The 23,799-nt window shown below is 38.4% G+C and overlaps 1 protein-coding gene across 1 annotated transcript in view; it reads left to right on the top strand.

Moving 5' to 3' along the window:
* Positions 1-23,799, top strand: part of LOC128656482 (dystonin-like) — a 958,955-nt gene that overhangs the window by 860,530 nt on the left and 74,626 nt on the right. The window contains 3 exon segments of the mRNA XM_053710402.1: positions 14,859-14,978; positions 15,081-15,188; positions 19,410-19,628. Of these exon segments, the coding sequence (XP_053566377.1) occupies positions 14,859-14,978; positions 15,081-15,188; positions 19,410-19,628 (447 nt within the window).

Here is a 23,799-nt window from a genome sequence, read left to right as displayed (position 1 = left end):
TTCCTTGTGGATAGGAATATGTAGGTACGCATCCTTTAAATCCACGGTAGTCATAAATTGATTTTCCTGGATAGTAGGTAGGATCGTTCGAATAGTTTCCATTTTGAACGATGGTATCCTGAGAAATTTGTTTAGGATCTTTAGATCCAAAATTGGTCTGAATGTTCCCTCTTTTTTGGGAACTATGAACAGATTGGAATAAAATCCCATTCCTTGTTCTCTTATTGGAACTGGATGTATCACTCCCATCTTTAACAGGTCTTCTACACAATGTAAGAATGCCTGTCTCTTTATTTGGTTTGAAGATAATTGAGACCTGTGGAACCTTCCCCTTGGGGGTAGTTCCTTGAATTCCAGGAGATAACCTTGAGAAACTATTTCTAGCGCCCAAGGATCCTGAACATCTCTTGCCCAAGCCTGAGCAAAGAGAGAAAGTCTGCCCCCCACTAGATCCGGTCCCGGATCGGGGGCTATCCCTTCATGCTGTTTTGGTAGCAGTGGTAGGCTTCTTGGCCTGCTTACCCTTGTTCCAGCCTTGCATTGGTTTCCAGGCTGGTTTGGGTTGTGAAGTATTACCCTCTTGCTTAGAGGATACAGAATTAGAGACTGGTCCGTTTCTGCGAAAGGGACGAAAATTAGGCTTATTATTAGCCTTAAAAGACCTATCCTGTGGGAGGGCGTGGCCCTTTCCCCCAGTGATGTCTGAAATAATCTCTTTCAAATCAGGTCCAAATAATGTTTTACCTTTGAAAGGAATGTTAAGCAATTTTGTCTTGGAAGACACATCCGCTGACCAAGACTTTAGCCAAAGCACTGAATTATTCGCCGCTAATCTAGCTAATTGCAAAGCGGCATCTAAAACAAAAGAGTTAGCCAATTTAAGTGCTTGAACTCTGTCCATAACCTCCTCATACGAAGATTCTTTACTGAGCGATTTTTCTAGTTCCTCGAACCAGAAACACGCTGCCGTAGTGACAGGAACAATGCATGAAATTGGTTGTAGAAGGTAACCTTGCTGTACAAAAATCTTTTAAAGCAAACCCTCTAATTTCTTATCCATAGGATCTTTGAAAGCACAACTTTCTTCGATAGGAATAGTAGTGCGTTTGTTTAGAGTAGAAACCGCCCCCTCGACCTTGGGGACTGTCTGCCATAAGTCCTTTCTGGGGTCGACTATAGGAAATAATTTCTTAAATATAGGGGGGGGAAACAAAAGGTATGCCGGGCCTTTCCCACTCTTTATTTACTATGTCCGCCACCCGCTTGGGTATAGGAAAAGCGTCGGGGGGCACCGGAACCTCTAGGAACTTGTCCATCTTACATAATTTCTCTGGAATGACCAAATTGTCACAATCATCCAGAGTAGATAACACCTCCTTAAGCAGCGCGCGGAGATGTTCTAATTTAAATTTAAATGTCACAACATCAGGTTCAGCTTGATGAGAAATTTTTCCTGTATCTGAAATTTCTCCATCAGACAAAACCTCCCTCATGGCCCCTTGAGATTGGTGTGAGGGTATGTCAGAACAGTTATCATCAGCGTCCTCTTGCTCTTCAGTGTTTAAAACAGAGCAATCGCGCTTTCTCTGATAAGTAGGCATTTTGGATAAAAGATTTGCTATGGAGTTATCCATTACAGCCGTTAATTGTTGCATGGTAATAAGTATTGGCGCACTAGATGTACTAGGGGCCTCCTGTGTGGGCATAACTGGTGTAGACACAGTAGGGGATGATGTAGTATCATGTTTACTCCCCTCATTTGAGGAATCATCTTGGGCAATATCATTATCTGTTGCATTACTGTCCTTACTTTGTTTGGACACTATGGCACAATTATCACATAAATTTAAATGGGGAGACACATTGGCTTTCATACATATAGAACATAGCTTATCTGATGGTACAGACATGTTAAACAGGCTTAAACTTGTCAACAAAGCACAAAAAACGTTTTAAAATAAAACCGTTACTGTCACTTTAAATTTCAAACTGAAAACACTTTATTACTGAATATGTGAAAAAGTATGAAGGAATTGTTCAAAATTCACCAAAATTTCACCACAGTGTCTTAAAGCATTAAAAGTATTGCACACCAAATTTCAGAGCTTTAACCCTTTTTACATTTAACCCCTATACAGTCCCAGAATGAGGCACTGTCTATAACTAGAAAGGCCCCCATCTGAAAAAGGTGTCCAACACAGTGCCTGCCGTTTTTCTAAACGTTCCCCAAGATTATAATACCAATAATTAGTTAGAATCTGCATAATATGCCTAGTAAAGCAATTGTTTTAGCCCAGAAAAATGTCTACCAGTTTTTAAGCCCTTTTTGAAGCCCTTTATTCTTTTATGTTTAACTAAGAAAATGGCTTACCGGTCCCCATGAGGGGAAATGACAGCCTTCCAGCATTACATGGTCTTGTTAGAAATATGGCTAGTCATACCTTAAGCAGAAAAGACTGCTAACTGTTTCCCCCAACTGAAGTTACTTCATCTCAACAGTCCTGTGTGGAAACAGCAATCGATTTTAGTTACTGTCTGCTAAAAATCATCTTCCTCTTACAAACAGAAATCTTCATCCTTTTCTGTTTCAGAGTAAATAGTACATACCAGCACTATTTTAAAATAACAAACACTTGATAGAAGAATAAAACTACAAAAAACTCTTAACCATCTCCGTGGAGATGTTGCCTGTGCAACGGCAAAGAGAATGACTGGGGTGGGCGGAGCCTAGGAGGGATCATGTGACCAGCTTTGCTGGGACTCTTTGCCATTTCCTGTTGGGGAAGAGAATATCCCACAAGTAAGGATGACGCCGTGGACCGGACACACCAATGTTGGAGAAATACAAATTTCCAAATGTCATGTTCCCAAATACACTGTTATACAAAAGTATAAATTGTAAACATAAAATAACTTGCCTTTCTTTGATGATGTACAGCATTTCTCTGAGGAATAGATTTTTATTTCTACCAAAATGTCTTATTAAATCTCTCTTTCATATAAGGAATATTAAACATTAAGGGCTACGAGTGGAGCGCAAATTAAAGGGACAGTGTACACCAATTTTCATATAACTGCATGTAATAGACACTACTATAAAGAAGAATATGCAAAGATACTGATCTAAAAAGCCAGTCTAAAACCTTTTAAAAACTTACTTAGAAGCTCACAGTTTAGCATTGTTGATGAGGTATTTTGGGACACCCACTGAAAGGGGCTTGGTAAGCAAAAAGTGCAGACCCCCCCCCCCCCCTTCTGCATATGAAATGACAGATAACATAAACAGGAGTCTGTAAACTTGTGTATACATCTGACACTGTGGGGCTTCATTAGAAGTCTGAAAATCAGCACAATGTTCTTAAAAAATAAGCAAAACTGTACATCTTTATAAAAACAGTACCAGATGGGCTATATACATGGATCATCTACAAAACATTTATGGAAAGAGAAATCTAGTGTACTATGTCCCTTTAACACTTCAGCTCGAATGTTATTTGTGCTAGAAGTAGGCTGTTACCACTTAAGTTGTGCTCATATTACGAGTTGAAAGTAAACAGTTTTCACTCTTGCACTAACCTGACAAGCACAAAAAGCCGATGTTAGAATATCACGTGCACATTCACGTATTCCTCCATAGAAGTCAATGGAGAGAAAAAAGTAGGAAAAAACACCCAACTCTCACGCAAAACCGTTTGTGCTAACCGAACATGAACATATGAATATTTCACATTCCAATGTTCTTCAAATAACAGAATATATTCTATTTATTTATTCATCTACGTAACTGCAAAGGGCTCCAATGCACTTGTATATATGTCTATATATGTGTATTTATGTGTTTATATGTATATACAGTATATGTTAATAAATACATATATAAATACATATGTACACATATATAGACATATCTATATGCATACATATACATCTTTACACCTGTATATGTATGCATCTCAATGTTAAAGCCTTTTGTCTGCTTTTTTTTTTCTAACACCTAAGATTTCATATTTTTGAGCCTTTATAAGGTTTTTTTTTGTGCAGTTTCTTTTAATAATGTTTATAAGTGTTATTATGAGTGTAACTATACTTTGTAATGTATTTTTGGTCTGTTTTGTGCAACTTTTATGTTTTGCAATACAGTTAACCACAGCTCTGAAGTTGCGCTAACCATTCTAGCATAAAGCGTGATTGCGCTGAAGTAATCACATTTAGTTTCAACTTGTAATACAAGCTGTGAATCCGACGAGCACAAACCCCTGCAATAAACCCCCTATTGCTTGGGTCGCAAACGTTTGTGCTCCACTTGTAATCTGGCCCTTAGGGTTTAATGTCCCTTTTATTCTTAAAACAGCAGATCTAAATTGTTTATTATACAAGGGTAAATAATACATTGGCTTCTAAATAGACTACTTCCACTCTGCTGGATGACAATTTTTCCTACCATTGATTTGCTTTTCTTTTTTCTTCTATAATTTGACTTTGTCAAGAACCACCATAGAATCTTCAGTATGTTTATGAGCATTAAATAACAATGCAGTTCAACTCCAGACATTTTGTTGTGTATTGAGAGGATGTATTTCTTAGTAAATAAAGGCAAATAGTGTGCTCTGCATGTCTAGAGATCCAGGCAAGTTTATAAAAGTCTCTGGTAGCAGCTTAGTGTTGACTCTTGTAGACTTTCAGAAAGTTAGGAATCTAAAAAAATACTAGAAAACAGTGTCTACAAACGCACTATTATACAGTGTTTTGTAATATGTGCTATTTAATTTAACATTAAATAAACTATATAGGACTGGAATCTAGCAAAACTTGCTCAAAAAGAGGGCAAATGAATCAAACTGTCATAAGTGGCTTTGATGTGTGACATGCAGAGACACAAATAGAATTGTAAAGAAGCAGTGCAGCGTGTAATAAATGGCACACTTGACTAAAAAGAATGCTCTGCTGAAGACAAACATTGTACGTTAACCACAAGTGAGGTCATCACTACAACTGAGAATCACATTATCACTGGAAAACTTTGATCTATTTTGTTTCCTTCTCTCTGGATGTAAAATAACTAATTTCAATAGGGTCACTATACATCAAATTACTAACAATATCTTCTTTATCCTGCTTTTTTTCTAAATACAATAGAATATTTAATGTTCATTGGAATGGTGTACCCCCACTCCCCTCTCTCCCTTTGGCCCTGATGATGAAAACATTGTCAGACCCATGTGGAATTGCCTTTTTTGGCCTTGCCAGTCTTGCAATCCGTGGGTACAGTGATATATTCAAAGAAAGTGAGCTGACCCTCTCTGTTCTGACGAATGGCAATTGGCAATGTGCCTTCCATAGGAAATAATAGGGATCACAGCTTAACCCCTTAAGGACCAAGGCCATTTTTCAATTTCTTTCCCTTAAGAACCAGGGCTATTTTTACATTTCTGCGGTGTTTGTGTTTAGCTGTAATTTTCCTCTTACTCATTTACTGTACCCACACATATTATATACTGTTTTTCTCGCCATTAAATGGACTTTCTAAAGATACCATTATTTTCATCATATCTTATAATTTACTATAAATGTTTTTATAAAATATGAGGAAAAAATGGAAAAAAAACACACTTTTTCTAACTTTGACCCCCAAAATCTGTTACACATCTACAAACACCAAAAACACCCATGCTAAATAGTTTCTAAATTTTGTCCTGAGTTTAGAAATACCCAATGTTTACATGATCTTTGCTTTTTTTGCAAGTTATAGGGCAATAAGTACAAGTAGCACTTTGCTATTTCCAAACCACTTTTTTTCAAAATTAGCGCTAGTTATATTGGAACACTGATATCTTTCAGGAATTCTTGAATATCCCTTGACGTGTATATATATTTTTTTTAGAAGACATCCCAAAGTATTGATCTAGGCCCATTTTGGTATATTTCATGCCACCATTTCACTGCCAAATGCGATCAAATAAAAAAAATTGTTCACTTTTTCACAAACTTTAGGTTTGTCACTGAAATTATTTACAAACAACTTGTGCAATTATGGCATATATGGTTGTAAATGCTTCTCTGGGATCCCATTTGTTCAGAAATATCAGACATATATGGCTTTGGCGTTGCTTTTTGGTAATTAGAAGGCCGCTAAATACCACTGCGCACCACACGTGTATTATGCCCAGCAGTGAAGGGGTTAATTAGGGAGCATGTAGGGAACTTCTAGGGTTAATTTTAGCTTTAGTGTAGTGTAGTAGACAACCTCAAGTATTGATCAAGGCCCATATTGGTATATTTCATGCCACCATTTCAACGCCAAATGCGATCAAATTAAAAAAAATCGTAAAATTTTTCACAATTTTAGGTTTCTCACTGAAATTATTTACAAACAGCTTGTGCAATTAATGCAAACATGGTTGTAAATGCTTCTCTGGGATCCCCTTTGTTCAGAAATAGCAGACATATATGGCTTTGGAGTTGCTTTTTGGCAATTACAAGGCCACTAAATGCCGCTTTGCATCACACGTGTATTATGGCTAGCAGTGAAGGGGTTAATTAGGGAGCTTGCAGGGTTAATTTTAGCTTTAGTGTAGAGATCAGCCTCCCACCTGACACATCCCACCCCCTGTTCCCTCCCAAACAGTTCTCTTCCCTCCCCCACCCCACAATTGTCCCCGTCATCTTAAGTACTGGCAGATCCCTTTTTATAAATAAAAAAGTAACCCCCATCACCCGCTCCCACCACAGATCACCACCCGCTCCCACCACAACTGGACCGTTTACATGTTAGATCACGGGTGCGCGCGCGCACGCAGCCCCGCCCCCGTGCGCGCCCATGCAGCACCGGGGACTAAACCGGAAGACGATTCACAGCGATGGGCCGCCCACCCTCCTCCCTTCAGCTGCTCCCACCCACCAACGATCGGCACCATCGCTGGCCGATGCAGAGAGTGTGCATCGACCATCGCTGGCCGATGCACAGAGTGGCCCTCTCTGCATTGGTGTGCCAGAAAAGGTATTGCCATGATGCCTCAATATCGAGGCATCATGGCAATACCTTGAAAGCGTCTGGAAGCAATCAGGATCGCTTCCAGCCGCTTTAAACACCTAGGTCGTACAGGGTACGTCGCTGGTCTTTAAAGACCAGCTTGTGTAAGACGTACCCTGTACGACTCTTGACGTTAAGGGGTTAAGCAAAAGTCTGCCAACATGGCCAGTTATCTGCGATGTCAGCAGGAGGGGGGGAGGACTTGCTGTATTTAAAGTATGTTTACACAAGATAGACTGTGCGTTTGATAAAACAAAAAAAACAAAAATGGTTTCTGTGTAGTACCAGTTCATATAATGCATATGTAAATTAAGTTTCACTTGAACATTCACTAGATTTCTCACAATGAGCATTCTCGCCATTGAAAATCTGGCGAGGCTGATATGGCTGAAAAGATGTATCTAAGATAGAGGGCAGTGCTTTTAAAATTAGAAAATCAAGGCGATGTTTCCCCTTTACAATACAAGTTACTAACATGAAATGCCTTTGAAACTCCCTCGAAATGCCCATATGTTCCTTATGAACCTTACTATTAAACCTAAAGGTGCTGTGTGGATGTGGGTATATTATATATGCATATACAATGTACTATTTAAATGTATTCTATTGTATAATTATATATTGTCGTAATTTTAAAAATGGTGCCTTTTGCTTTTGGTGTGTTTCCCTCCCCCCCTTTTTTAGGAAGATTTTGTGTTCATGATATTAATATTGCATAGAAGACAGTAGCCATGACTTTCTAGTTTTATTTATTGCCAATATAAGTTTTCATTGTTCTGAATGTAACTGCACTTTAACAAACGTGTTATTAATACAGAACATGAATGTTATACTGCGGTCTCAATATTATAACACATTCAGAACAGTGAGAACCTATATCGGCAATAATTAAATAAAAATAGAAAGTCGCAGCTACTGTAATGAACATATTTTATTGTCAAATCAAGTTGTCTCTTATGAAGTGTTTCTTTGGTAAGATGCACAGCTGCAAATTAAATGTTAAACATTAAAAAGATGTATTTGATCCATCATGTAGATGTTAGTTTTATAAAAAAATGTATACTGTATATACTTTCGGCCAGATTACGAGTTTTGCATTAGAGGCTATGCGGTGCTAACGAGCAGTTTTCTCTCACCGCTCACTTACCTGCAGTGCTGGTATTACAGGTTTTTACAAACCCGGTGTTAAAAGACAAGAAGTGAGCGTTGAGCAAAATTTTGATCCTTTCTGCACTCCAATACCAGCGCTGCTTAAGTCAGCGGTGAGCTGGTCGTACGTGCTTGTGCGCGATTTCCCCATAGGAATCAACAGGGAGAGCCGGCTGAGAGAAAGTCTAACACCTGCCAAAAAGCAGTGTAAAACTCAGTAACGCAGCCCCATTGATTCCTATGGGGAAATAAAATTTATGTTTACACCTAACACCCTTACATGAACCCCAAGTCTAAACACCCCTAATCTTATACTTATTAACCCCTAATCTGCCGCCCCCCGACATCGCCAACACCTGCATTATATTTATTATCCCCTAATCTGCCGCTCCGGACCACGCCGCCACCTACATTATACTTATGAACCCCTAATCTGCTGCCCCCAACATCGCCGACACCTACATTATATTTATTAACCCCTAATCTGCTGCCCCCAATGTCGCCGCAACCTACCTACACTTATTAACCCCTAATCTGCCGCCCCCAACATCGCCGCCACTATACTAAATGTATTAACCCCTAAACCTAAGTGTAACCCTAACCCTAACACCCCCTAACTTAAATATAATTAAAATAAATCTAACTAAAAATTCCTATCATTAACTAAGTAATTCCTATTTAAAACTAAATACTTACCTATAAAATAAACCCTAAGGCCTAGATTTAGAGTTCGGCGGTAAAAGGGCTGTTAACGCTCCGCGGGTTTTTTTCTGGCCGCACCATAAATTTAACTCTGGTATCGAGAGTTCAAACAAATACTGCGTTAGGCTCCAAAAAAGGAGCGTAGAGCATTTTTACCGCAAATGCAACTCTCGATACCAGAGTTGCTTACGGACGCGGCCGGCATCAAAAACGTGCTCGTGCACGATTCTCCCATAGGAAACAATGGGGCTGTTTGAGCTGAAAAAAACACCTGCAAAAAAGCAGCGTTCAGCTCCTAACGCAGCCCCATTGTTTCCTATGGGGAAACACCTCCTAAGTCTGCACCTAACACCCTAACATGTACCCCGAGTCTAAACACCCCTAACCTTACACTTATTAACCCCTAATCTGCCGCCCCCCGCTATCGCTGACCCCTGCATTACACTTTTAACCCCTAATCTGCCGCTCCGTAAACCGCCGCCACCTACGTTATCCCTATGTACCCCTAATCTGCTGCCCTAACATCGCCGACCCCTATGTTATATTTATTAACCCCTAATCTGCCCCCCACAACGTCGCCGACACCTACCTACACTTATTAACCCCTAATCTGCCGAGCGGACCTGAGCGCTACTATAATAAAGTTATTAACCCCTAATCCGCCTCACTAACCCTATCATAAATAGTATTAACCCCTAATCTGCCCTCCCTAACATCGCCGACACCTACCTTCAATTATTAACCCCTAATCTGCCGACCGGAGCTCACCGCTATTCTAATAAATGTATTAACCCCTAAAGCTAAGTCTAACCCTAACACTAACACCCCCCTAAGTTAAATATAATTTTTATCTAACGAAATAAATTAACTCTTATTAAATAAATAATTCCTATTTAAAGCTAAATACTTACCTGTAAAATAAATCCTAATATAGCTACAATATAAATTATAATTATATTATAGCTATTTTAGGATTAATATTTATTTTACAGGCAACTTTGTAATTATTTTAACCAGGTACAATAGCTATTAAATAGTTAAGAACTATTTAATAGTTACCTAGTTAAAATAATTACAAATTTACCTGTAAAATAAATCCTAACCTAAGATATAATTAAACCTAACACTACCCTATCAATAAAATAATTAAATAAACTACCTACAATTACCTACAATTAACCTAACACTACACTATCAATAAATTAATTAAACACAATTGCTACAAATAAATAAAATTAAATAAACTATCTAAAGTACAAAAAATAAAAAAGAACTAAGTTACAGAAAATAATAAAATATTTACAAACATAAGAAAAATATTACAACAATTTTAAACTAATTACACCTACTCTAAGCCCCCTAATAAAATAACAAAGCCCCCCAAAATAAAAAATTCCCTACCCTATTCTAAAATACAAATATTACAAGCTCTTTTACCTTACCAGCCCTGAACAGGGCCCTTTGCGGGGCATGCCCCAAGAATTTCAGCTCTTTTGCCTGTAAAAAAAAACATACAATACCCCCCCCCCAACATTACAACCCACCACCCACATACCCCTAATCTAACCCAAACCCCCCTTAAATAAACCTAACACTACCCCCCTGATGATCTTCCTACCTTGTCTTCACCATGCCAGGTTCACCGATCCGTCCTGGCTCCAAGATCTTCATCCAACCCAAGCGGGGGCTAGACATCCACTGAAGAAGTCCAGAAGAGGGTCCAAAGTCTTCCTCCTATCCGGCAAGAAGAGGACATCCGGACCGGCAAACATCTTCTCCAAGCGGCATCTTCTATCTTCTTCCATCCGATGACGACCGGCTCCATCTTGAAGACCTCCAGCGCGGATCCATCCTCTTCTTCCGACGACTAGACGACGAATGACGGTTCCTTTAAGGGACGTCATCCAAGATGGCGTCCCTCGAATTCCGATTGGCTGATAGGATTCTATCAGCCAATCGGAATTAAGGTAGGAATTTTCTGATTGGCTGATGGAATCAGCCAATCAGAATATAGTTCAATCCGATTGGCTGATCCAATCAGCCAATCAGATTGAGCTCGCATTCTATTGGCTGTTCCGATCAGCCAATAGAATGCGAGCTCAATCTGATTGGCTGATTGGATCAGCCAATCGGATTGAACTATATTCTGATTGGCTGATTCCATCAGCCAATCAGAAAATTCCTACCTTAATTCCGATTGGCTGATAGAATCCTATCAGCCAATCGGAATTCGAGGGACGCCATCTTGGATGACGTCCCTTAAAGGAACCGTCATTCGTCGTCTAGTCGTCGGAAGAAGAGGATGGATCCGCGCTGGAGGTCTTCAAGATGGAGCCGGTCGTCATCGGATGGAAGAAGATAGAAGATGCCGCTTGGAGAAGATGTTTGCCGGTCCGGATGTCCTCTTCTTGCCGGATAGGAGGAAGACTTTGGACCCTCTTCTGGACTTCTTCAGTGGATGTCTAGCCCCCGCTTGGGTTGGATGAAGATCTTGGAGCCAGGACGGATCGGTGAACCTGGCATGGTGAAGACAAGGTAGGAAGATCATCAGGGGGGTAGTGTTAGGTTTATTTAAGGGGGGTTTGGGTTAGATTAGGGGTATGTGGGTGGTGGGTTGTAATGTTGGGGGGGGGGTATTGTATGTTTTTTTTTACAGGCAAAAGAGCTGAAATTCTTGGGGCATGCCCCGCAAAGGGCCCTGTTCAGGGCTGGTAAGGTAAAAGAGCTTGTAATATTTGTATTTTAGAATAGGGTAGGGAATTTTTTATTTTGGGGGGCTTTGTTATTTTATTAGGGGGCTTAGAGTAGGTGTAATTAGTTTAAAATTGTTGTAATATTTTTCTTATGTTTGTAAATATTTTATTATTTTCTGTAACTTAGTTCTTTTTTATTTTTTGTACTTTAGATAGTTTATTTAATTTTATTTATTTGTAGCAATTGTGTTTAATTAATTTATTGATAGTGTAGTGTTAGGTTAATTGTAGGTAATTGTAGGTAGTTTATTTAATTATTTTATTGATAGGGTAGTGTTAGGTTTAATTATATCTTAGGTTAGGATTTATTTTACAGGTAAATTTGTAATTATTTTAACTAGGTAACTATTAAATAGTTCTTAACTATTTAATAGCTATTGTACCTGGTTAAAATAATTACAAAGTTGCCTGTAAAATAAATATTAATCCTAAAATAGCTATAATATAATTATAATTTATATTGTAGCTATATTAGGATGTATTTTACAGGTAAGTATTTAGCTTTAAATAGGAATTATTTATTTAATAAGAGTTAATTTATTTCGTTAGATAAAAATTATATTTAACTTAGGGGGGTGTTAGTGTTAGGGTTAGACTTAGCTTTAGGGGTTAATACATTTATTAGAATAGCGGTGAGCTCCGGTCGGCAGATTAGGGGTTAATAATTGAAGGTAGGTGTCGGCGATGTTAGGGAGGGCAGATTAGGGGTTAATACTATTTATGATAGGGTTAGTGAGGCGGATTAGGGGTTAATAACTTTATTATAGTAGCGCTCAGGTCCGCTCGGCAGATTAGGGGTTAATAAGTGTAGGTAGGTGTCGGCGACGTTGTGGGGGGCAGATTAGGGGTTAATAAATATAACATAGGGGTCGGCGATGTTAGGGGTAGCAGATTAGGGGTACATAGGGATAACGTAGGTGGCGGCGATTTGCGGTCGGAAGATTAGGGGTTAATTATTTTAAGTAGCTTGCGGCGACGTTGTGGGGGGCAAGTTAGGGGTTAATAGATATAATACAGGGGTCGGCGGTGTTAGGGGCAGCAGATTAGGGGTACATAAGTATAACGTAGGTGGCGGTCGGCAGATTAGGGGTTAAAAATTTTAATCGAGTGGCGGCGATGTGGGGGGACCTCGGTTTAGGGGTACATAGGTAGTTTATGGGTGTTAGTGTACTTTAGGGTACAGTAGTTAAGAGCTTTATAAACCGGCGTTAGCCAGAAAGCTCTTAACTCCTGCTATTTTCAGGCGGCTGGAATCTTGTCGTTAGAGCTCTAACGCTCACTGCAGAAACGACTCTAAATACCAGCGTTAGAAAGATCCCATTGAAAAGATAGGCTACGCAAATGGCGTAGGGGGATCTGCGGTATGGAAAAGTCGCGGCTGAAAAGTGAGCGTTAGACCCTTTAATCACTGACTCCAAATACCAGCGGGCGCCCAAAACCAGCGTTAGGAGCCTCTAACGCTGGTTTTGACGGCTACCGCCGAACTCTAAATCTAGGCCTAAGATAGCTACAATATAACTAATAGTTACATTGTAGCTATCTTAGGGTTTATTTTTATTTTACAGGCAAGTGTGTATTTATTTTAACTAGGTAGAATAGTTATTAACTATTTACTAACTACATAGCTAAAATAAATACAAAAGTACCTGTAAAATAAAACCTAACCTAAGTTACACTAACACCTAACACTACACTATAATTAAATAAATTTATTAAATTAACAACAATTAAATAAATTAAATTAGCTAAAGTACAAAAAAAACACTAAATTACAGAAAATAATAAACAAAGTACAAGATATTTAAACTAATTACACCTAATCTAATAATAGCCCTATCAAAATAAAAAAGCCCCCCCCCCAAAATAAAAAAAACCCTAGCCTAAACTAAACTATCAATATCCCTTAAAAGGACCTTTTGCGGGGCATTGCCCCAAAGTAATCAGCTCTTTTACCTGTAAAAAAAAAATACAAACAACCCCCCCCAGCAGTAAAACCCACCACCCACACAACCAACCCCCCAAATAAATTACTAACTAAAAAATCTAAGCTCCCCATTGCCCTGAAAAGGGCATTTGTGTGGGCATTGCCCTTAAAAGGGCAGTTAGCTCTTTTGCGGCCCAAACCCTAATCTACAAAATAAAACCCACCCAATACACCCTTAAAAAAACCCTAACACTAACCCCTGAAGATCGACTTACTGTTCTGAAAACCGGACATCCATCCTTAAGGAAGCGGCAGAAGTCTTCATCCAACTGGGCCGAAGTCCTCAACGAAGCCGGGAGAAGTCTTCATCCAAGCCGGGAGAAGTGGTCCTCCAGACGGGCAGAAGTCTTCATCCAGACGGCATCTTCTATCTTCATCCATCCAACACGGAGCGGGTCCATCTTCAAGACATCAGACGCTGAGCATCCTCTTCAAACAAAGTCTTCTTACTGAATGATGGTTCCTTTAAGTGACGTCATCCAAGATGACATCCCTTAGATTCCGATTGGCTGATAGAATTCTATCAGCCAACCGGTATTAAGATAGAAAAAAACCTATTGGCTAATGCAATCGGCCAATAGGATTGAGCTGGCATTCTAATGGCTGATTGGAACAGCCAATAGAATGCAAGCTCAATCCTAGGTAGGTGGCGGCGATGTTAGGGACGGCAGATTAGGGGTTAATAATATTTAACTAGTGTTTGCGAGGCGGGAGTGCGATGGTTTAGGGGGTTAATATGTTTATTATAGTTGTGGCGATGTACGGAGCGGCAGATTAGGGGATAAAAATTTTCTTTTAGTGTTTGCGATGCGGGAGGGCCTCGGTTTAGGGGTTAATAGGTAGTTTATGGGTGTTAGTGTACTTTTTAGCACTTTAGTTATGAGTTTTATGCTACGGCATTGTACCATAAAACTCTTAACTACTGACTTTTAAATGCGTTAGGGATCTTGGAGGTAGAGGGAGTACCGCTCACTTTTTGGCCTCCCAGGACAGACTTGTAATATCAGCGCTATGGAAGTCCCATATAAAAAAGACTTTACAAAGTTTCCGTAAGTTGTTTTGCGGCAAGGCCAAAGAAGTGTGCGATGCCCCTAAACATGCAAAACTCGTAATACCAGCGGGCATAAAAAAGCAGCGTTAGGACCTGTTAACGCTGCTTGTTGACCCTAACGCACAACTCGTAATCTAGCCGTTTGTTTTGTATTTAGTCTATAATGTAACTTTGTTTATTTTATTGTAGTTTGAGCAAGCAGTCTCTGCTGAGTATACATGGATTGAGGAAACCAAAAATAAAATGATGTCTCTGGGTGACATTAGACTTGAGCAAGACCAGACAATAGCTCAGCTTCAAGTTCAGAAGGTAATTAAATGCAGCTTAGCTTGCAAGGCTACTGTGTAGGGCCTACTATTTGTGATTCAGTTCAAATGTACGTTCAACTGATAATCACTTTTATGTTTTAAGGGATATACAATGGAAATTTTACGACACAAAGATACAGTTGATGAACTGGTTGCATCAAGCGAGGAAATAATGAATGCGTTCAATGAAGAAGAAAAGAGGCCATTAAAGGTACGTTTTTAACTATGCGCTTTGTCATTCTCTTAAAAGTGAACAGTACATTTTTTAGATACATTTATTATTATAGTTATATTCATTTTTTATTTGAGTTTTTAAACTCCTATGATAATCAAGGTAGATATTTTCATGCAAAATCGAGTGATGTGATTTAGATATATTTAAATGAATTTAATATACCACAGTAAAACATTTCAGTAAAGCTAAAACTTTCTACACTTACAATATTTACAATCACACTATCATTAAGAAAGAGAGTTTTTCTTCTTCCTTTTTATTAAAGAAAAGCATAGCTGCACCATGTAACAACGTATAACATTATTATATTGCTTGTGGCTAAGCTACCAGCTTTTGTGGTGTGTCCTGTGAGCACTGTCATTTTGTTTCCCACAAGGGAAGTCATTTGAATAGGGTTGTCCAAAATACTTTTACATGAAGCTTATACAAAGTACAGGAAACACCCACTACTGATTTCTGTTTGATAACATTTAAAAGTACAGGGTACGCTAATATTTTCTCAATTATCCATTTTACCTACTGAAGTGTATTAAATTGTTTACAAATAGCTCCTTTACCTTTTTTCTCATTTGAAATAGCTGATTTTTTCCATTACAGCCTTACCTATATTGAACATTTCTGAACTTCAAAAAGTGAAAATTAAACTTGCAAGAATCAGATATAGCATGTCATTTTAAGACACTTTTAAAATTACTTTTATTTTCAAATATGGTTTGTTCTCTTGGTATCTATTGTTGAAAATGAATATGCACAGATCCTACACTAGTGGTAGCTAGCTGCTGATTGGTGCCTGCACACATTTGTTTCTTGTGATTGGCTAACTAGGTGTGTTCAGCTAGCTGCTTGTAGTGCAATGTTGTTCCTTCAGCAAAGGATAACAAGAGAATGAAGCATATTTGATAGCATATTTGATAATAAAAGTGAATTTGAAAGTTGTTTAAAATTGTGCTATCCACATCATTAAAGAATTATTGAGGGTTTCCTGTCCCTGGTTACAAGAAAACCATGTAAACAAGAAAGATTAGGTAAAATAATGCTCCCAGTGGGGGGTTGTGACAGAGGGGTACTAAACGTTAATTTTCCATAGTTCTCACTAAGGGACCGATGATCCAAAGCTCTCTACTCTGGTTCTATTTATTCTTAAATACACACACACACTCACATATATATATATATATATATATATATATATATATATATATATATATATATATATATATATATATATATATATATATAAGTAGGTGTAGATATATACAGATACATATAGGACTAAATATTCCCTTATGTAAAGAACAATGGTAGCACACATATTACAATTTGAAAGGAAACTCATTCGCTTGAGCACAATATAATACAACGCGTACCAGGTAAGCGCAACTTCAGATCTCTGATTATTTTTTTTTCACTTTTTAGTCGAGCGTAATAGTAAACCAGAGCTCTGAAAGTGTGCTATTCTTGCACGCATTAAATTCAGTTGCGCTCAAGAGGACGCATTTACATTCAACTCGTTATACTTGTGCTACTTCTGACAAGCTTATAGAGCCACAATAAACCCTTTTTGCTTATGCACAACAATTAGTGCTTCTCGTAATCTAGCCCAAGATTAGCCCATTGGGGGGTAGATAACAAGTGGAGCTCTAATTTATACAAACATATACCTTAATGAACAACTTGCCATACATCTTAAATACTGCAGATGGTATAACAAATAATTGGAATCAACTTTATAGTACACACTCACTTTAACTATCTGCAAACTAAAGTACCTAAATTACTACCTTTTATAATAGTTTTATGTAAAATGTAGTTCTATCCATGAGATTATAGGTAGGTAGGCTCAGGAATTTGCACTATGTTACAGCAGTGTTTATTACTATTTGTGTAGCAAAGACTTTAACATATGCACAAAACTAAAAAAACGTTCAAGAGAAATAAAAGAAAAATTTACAAATTAGACATATTGCACAGTGATTAGTTGAGAGGTACAGGAGCTCATTTATATCAAGTGAAATACAATAAAGTTAAAAAATAGACAATCTCATCAGCTTTGAAATAGCGACACTCAACCATGAGATAAGATAAATCATTAGGGCAATAGAGTTTTAACAATCCTGCATGCTTGAAAGAGGTTAGGATGAGCTCACCCACTACTTTATCCTAATAAAACAGACATGCAGTTATTTTACAATTTCAAACATTTTCAAAATCTATTTTCAATCCTGTTTCTGAGTCACTGTTGTAATTATTGCTTTTCTGCATTGCTAGCGGTTCCCATTTGCTATGTGAGATATTGGGGCATATGTATCAAGCTCCGAATGGAGCTTGATGCCCCGTGTTTCTGGCAAGCCTGCAGGCTCGCCAGAAACAGCAGTTATGAAGCAGCGGTCAAAAAGACCGCTGCTCCATAACCTGTCCGCCTGCTCTGAGCAGACGGACAGATGTTGCCGGAAATCAACCCGATCGGGTTGATTGACACCCCCTGCTGGCAGCCTATTGGCCGCGAGTCTGCAGGGTGTGGCGTTGCAACAGCATCTCTTGTGAGCTGCTGGTGCAACGCTGAATACGGCGAGCATATTGCTCGCCGTATTCAGCAAGGTCTGTCGGACCTGATCCGCACTGTCGGATCAGGTCCGAGAGACCTTGATAACTAGAGGCCTATGTGTATTGGGATGACTCCTCATGCACTTTGTGTGCACATGAGAAGGCATCCTCCTCATGCAGGGGGATCAGTGATCAGGGCACAAAAGGCTGGGAATTATTGATGGCCTAGTGGGCGGCACGGTCTTCAAAAAAAAGTCTGTGTGTCCATTGTCTGTTCCTTTTTAGGACATCTTGACCTTACTACTGATTATTCACATCTTTCTACAGAGAACTTTCTGGAAGTCACCAATCCACCACTTAACCTTTAAATTATTGTTTAGGCAGTTAAGGGTCCTTACTTTCAGCCACTGCATGCTGTTGTCATCATATAGTTGGCATCTTCCTTGACAAACAGATACTCTGAATGCTATATTTTGCCTTGTAAATCTCCTTTTTTGTCAAAACTGTAATCTACCTCATTACTTGTCCGGTCAATGTAAACAAGTGCTGAGTGTCTGTGTCAGTGTCTAAGTGTGTTTGTGTGTTTCTTTGCGGGTCTGCTAGAGAGTCTATATGTGAATCCTTATGTGTGAGTGTGTGTTTCAGTATATGAGTGTGTCTGTGTGTTTCTGTGTTACTACCTTTACTACATTTCCAAGTTTGACTACACTAAAGAATAAAGTGCATATACGTTTTAGTCACTTGGTCAAAAATTACACATGTCAATGGGGGGGGGGGTGCACTGATCAATGGTTAAAGGGACAGTTTACTCAAAAAATGTCACACCCTTTAATTTGTTCCCAAAGATCCATTTTACCTGCTTGAGTGTATTAAATTGTTTAAAACTATTTCTTTTACCTATATATTGGCATTTGAAATAGTTTATTTAGCCTGTGGTATCCCCACCCATCCTGAAAGTTTTTGGCCTCAAGGCCAAGCTGTGTAGAATAAATTACACTCTCAGTGGGTTATAGAAAAGATAAGGTAATAAAATGTTAATTTTCTATTGTTCTCTCCAAGTATTGGTGATTGGTTTATGGACAGATATATGATAAAGAAGCAGGTATATGTACGCAATGTGATAAAGTAATGAATATAATCAAAACACAAAATTAGCTAATTAATATACACAAATAAGCCTTAAAAATGCAAATCTCATAAATTTTGTACTCTGCAGCTGGTAAAAAAAGTAAATGGAAACACATTAAGGAAAAACAATTTTATAGTATACTGTCCCTTTAAGTAAGGGGCCCCAAAATTTCTAGTGGCGGCCCTGGTCCCTCTAGTTTATAATAGATAATTTAGTAAGGGGATCACAGTTCCAGCAGTAGCCACATGGCTATTTCCAATGTTATTTACAAAAATCAAAAAATTATATATTGTTAAAACATTTCTGTGGCAGCCTGTCAGGTGTACATGGATCTAGCCAATTGTGTTATATAAATAATGCTGAAGGCACATGCACGGTCCTGAGCCTACCTTGGTATACTCTCATAGAAAGGAGCTAATCATGAAAGTTTGGTTTCACATCCCTCCCTTTTTGTTTAATTAAATTTACTTCCTATTCTTTTTGAATGTTAATCATCAGCTTCATCTTATTATTGTTTCCTTAAGAACAAACTTAAGAAGCTTATTAAGAAATATGACGATGTCTGCCATTTAAATGCGGAAAGGAGCCTTCAGCTAGAAAGAGCGGTATCATTAGTGAACCAGTTTTGGGAGACATATGAAGAATTGTGGCCATGGCTAATCGAAACAGAGAGCGCCATCTGTCAGCTTCCAGCTCCTGCTCTAAATTATGAGACTCTAAAGCAACAGCAAGAAGATATACGGGTAAGTTTTGCAATTTAATCTCCGATATGTTCAAAGGATTAAACTCAAAATGTAATTCTCCATAAAAAGTCCACTTATGCATTATTTAAAAAAAATTGCAATGCACTTTCATTATTTAATTTGTCTACTTCCTCTGATTTAACCCTAAGGGGCCAATTTATCAAGTGGCCCCTGATGCCCTTGTTTCCGCATAAGCCTTCAGGTCCGCTGCCTCTGAGGCTGTGGACATCAATCCGCCCGATCCTATATCCGGTTGATTGACACCCCCTGCTAGCTGCCGATTGGCCGCAAATCTGCAGGCGGTATTGCACAAGCAATTCAGCGATGTCTGTCGAACATGATACGCTACAGCATATCATGTCCGCCAGACAATGATAATTCGGCCCCTAAATTCTTTGTAGTTTTTACAGTCCCCCAGGGCTTTCCATAGCAAAATCTTGACTCTCATACCTTTTGCATGGTGATTGGCTGATAGGTGCCGGGCCTAATTATTATCATCCCCTGTAGCCATTGGCTACAGCAAAGGAAATAAGATAAACAACACTCAAGAAGCTTTTCAGGGTGTGTATTCTGGGTCAGAAAGCTTTTAAAATATTTTTTTAATGCAGATCTTTTGCAATGCAAAGAATGATATCTGGTGTATAGTTAAAAAATACTTTAATGCCCCTTTAACCAAAATGTATTAAGTATTATAATTGTTCTTACTTTTTGTGGTGACATTTACAGATTCACTGAATTGCTGAGCTAGATATATTGTATGTTTGCTCCAGCAAAAATAATCTAGCTTTTCTTCTTATTGACCTCTGTCCTCTACGTTTAACCTTTTTTTTATTTTCTTTAATTAAATCAAAAAACATAATTAGCGTATGGCTTTTGACCAGAAAATATGTTTAGTTGTCTGCCATTAGGTATTAAACTTTGTTATTATGGAAGTCAGTACAAATCAATATATATTATGGGACGTTAATTTAATATACTTGGACTTCATTGAGAAAATGAAGGCTTCTTTAGTAAATTACTGGCAAAATTAAATAATATATTTATCAATATTTCTTCAAGTAGGCAATCTCATATTACTATATTTAAAATAAACTAAAATAAATAATGACTCTCACAATTTCTACATTCAAGAGACATTACATTATGAAATTATTTCTCCATTAAATGTTTAGTTATGTGTAGTAAAATCTTTCAGCTTTTACTTAAAGGGACATAATATTCATATGCTAAATCACTTGAAACTGATGCAGTATAACTGTAAAAAGCTGACAGGAAAATATCACCTGAGCATCTCTATGTAAAAAAGGAAGATATTTTACCTCACAATCTCCTCAGCTCAGCAGAGTAAGTTCTGTGTAAAAAGTTATACTCAGCTGCAGCCCCAGCTGCAGGTAAAACATTTTTTTAAAAAAAAATTGAAGAAATTAACAGCAGCCAATCAGCATCAGCAGTGCTGAGGTCATGAACTCTTTTACTGTGATCTCATGACATTTCATTGTAAACTTCCTTTAAACTGAATAGGGAAATAATATGAGAGTGCACAAGGATCAACCCCTTAGCTGTCCCGGGACAGACATACTGATTTGCTGCTTAGAAGTCCTTTACAATGGGATGTGGCTACTGAGGAACTTTTGAGGTAAAATATCTTTCTTTTTTATATAGAGATGTTCAGGTGATATTTTCTAGTCAGCTTTTTACAGCTATACTGCATCACTTTCAAGTGTTTAAACATTTGGGTATTATGGCCCTGTAACATAGTTTATTTTGCTCACATATTTTATAATTCAACTCTGAAAATTGTAGATTAGAAGTGTTAAGAATACTGCACAATCTGGTTGTACAAGTAGATGATTAAATATTTTATCATTTTTACATGGCTAAAACATTTTAGTGTGCTCTATACTTTCCCCTTAACAACAGACACTGTACAGGGTACATAAGTAGGAACCTAAGTTTTGAAGGGAAAGGGGTCTACACTAGAAAATTGAACTTAGACTCTACGCTACATAAAAATAGATATCACATACAGGGGGGAGGTGGGGAGGGTGAAGGGGATCACTACACTACAGAAAAGGAAAACAATTATCAGAAAAAGTACTAATTGCTTAGAGGGGGAAGGTAAGGATGGTGAGGGTTTCCCTGCTCTACAGAAAAAAGTAAAATAAATACTATAAAATAATAAAATAAGTGTAGCTGCTCATACTACTAAAAATAGTCAATGTTCTCTGAAGGAATTAGTTATTATCTTTTTTTTTAAATATGCAGCTTAGATGAAGTCTGAATCTTTGCATTCCACCTTAAATTGTATCGTACAATGCTCTAGTATCTAGAACCAATTACGCAACAGTACAGAGACTTATAGAAAGTTCTAACAACTAACCACATAAATGTGTGCGGAACTTCCAGGTATTCGTCCGGTATTTAAACTCAAGAAAGCGGTGGCTTGCCACTTTTGATAAAGCCTATTCGGGCTAAATGCGTCAGGGGGTCTGAGCTGATGGGAGCTCTTTTTTAAAATTGAGAATTTAATGTGGCTGGCAGGGTTAATATAATATACTCATGCCTGTGTATAAGCTATATAATGTTAAAGGAACAGCAATGCACTACTGGGAGCTAGCTGAAGACATCAGGTGATCCAATGACAAGAGGTATGTATGTCCAGCCGACAATCAGCAGCTAACTTCAAGCTCCTGAGCCTACCTAGGTACGCTTTTTAACAAAGGAAACCAAGAGACCAAAGCAAATGAGATAATGGAAACAAATTACAAAATTGTTAAAAAAAATTCTGTCTGAATCATGAAAGAAAGAATGTGGGTTTCATGTCCCTTTAACATTATACAAAAATAGGAAATGATAGTATTACTAGTAGAAGTAATAATACTAATAATAATAAATATATCACACATAGAATAGTGAAATGTGTCACTATACTTTATACTTGACACATTTAGGTTCCATCGTTATTTTTGTAAGAATTAAAGAGCAGTTATATAACCATGTTGTATTATTTGGTTGGTCAGATTAATGCAAGTGGCACTTAGTAGCACTATATTGAATTTCAGTAATGTTACCTATTTCTACCGAGTAATAGAATGTGTAATGCAGGATATTGCACTTATTAAGACTACAGAGGTGTAGGAGGGGTGGATAGAAATTCTATTTTGTGTATCCACTTGACACAAAATGCTAGAAATGATTTGGGATCTAAATACACCAATCAGCTATAACTTATTAATCATACTGCTGTAGCAGTGTCTGTACACAGAATCCAATATCTACTCCTGCAGTCAACAAACACAGGCCTAGATTTAGAGTTCGGCGGTAGCCGTCAAAACCAGCGTTAGAGGCTCCTAACGCTGGTTTTGGGAGCCCGCTGGTATTTGGAGTCAGTGATTAAAGGGTCTAACGCTCACTTTTCAGCCGCGACTTTTCCATACCGCAGATCCCCCTACGCCATTTGCGTAGCCTATCTTTTCAATGGGATCTTTCTAACGCTGGTATTTAGAGTCGTTTCTGCAGTGAGCGTTAGAGCTCTAACGACAAGATTCCAGCCGCCTGAAAAAAGCAGGAGTTAAGAGCTTTCTGGCTAATGCCGGTTTATAAAGCTCTTAACTACTGTACCCTAAAGTACACTAACACCCATAAACTACCTATGTACCCCTAAACCGAGGTCCCCCCACATCGCCGCCACTCGATTAAAATTTTTAACCCCTAATCTGCCGACCGCCACCTACGTTATACTTATGTACCCCTAATCTGCTGCCCCTAACCCCGCCGACCCCTATATTATATTTATTAACCCCTAACTTGCCCCCCACAACGTCGCCGCAAGCTACTTAAAATAATTAACCCCTAATCTTCCGACCGCAAATCGCCGCCACCTACGTTATCCCTATGTACCCCTAATCTGCTGCCCCTAACATCGCCGACCCCTATGTTATATTTATTAACCCCTAATCTGCCCCCCACAACGTCGCCGACACCTACCTACACTTATTAACCCCTAATCTGCCGAGCGGACCTGAGCGCTACTATAATAAAGTTATTAACCCCTAATCCGCCTCACTAACCCTATCATAAATAGTATTAACCCCTAATCTGCCCTCCCTAACATCGCCGACACCTACCTTCAATTATTAACCCCTAATCTGCCGACCGGAGCTCACCGCTA

The sequence above is a fragment of the Bombina bombina genome, chromosome 4, assembly GCF_027579735.1.
Source record: "Bombina bombina isolate aBomBom1 chromosome 4, aBomBom1.pri, whole genome shotgun sequence".
In the NCBI taxonomy this organism is placed as follows: Eukaryota; Metazoa; Chordata; class Amphibia; order Anura; family Bombinatoridae; genus Bombina; species Bombina bombina.
The sequence above is the reverse complement of the archived record's forward strand: the minus strand, read 5'-3'. Positions and strand labels throughout refer to the sequence as shown.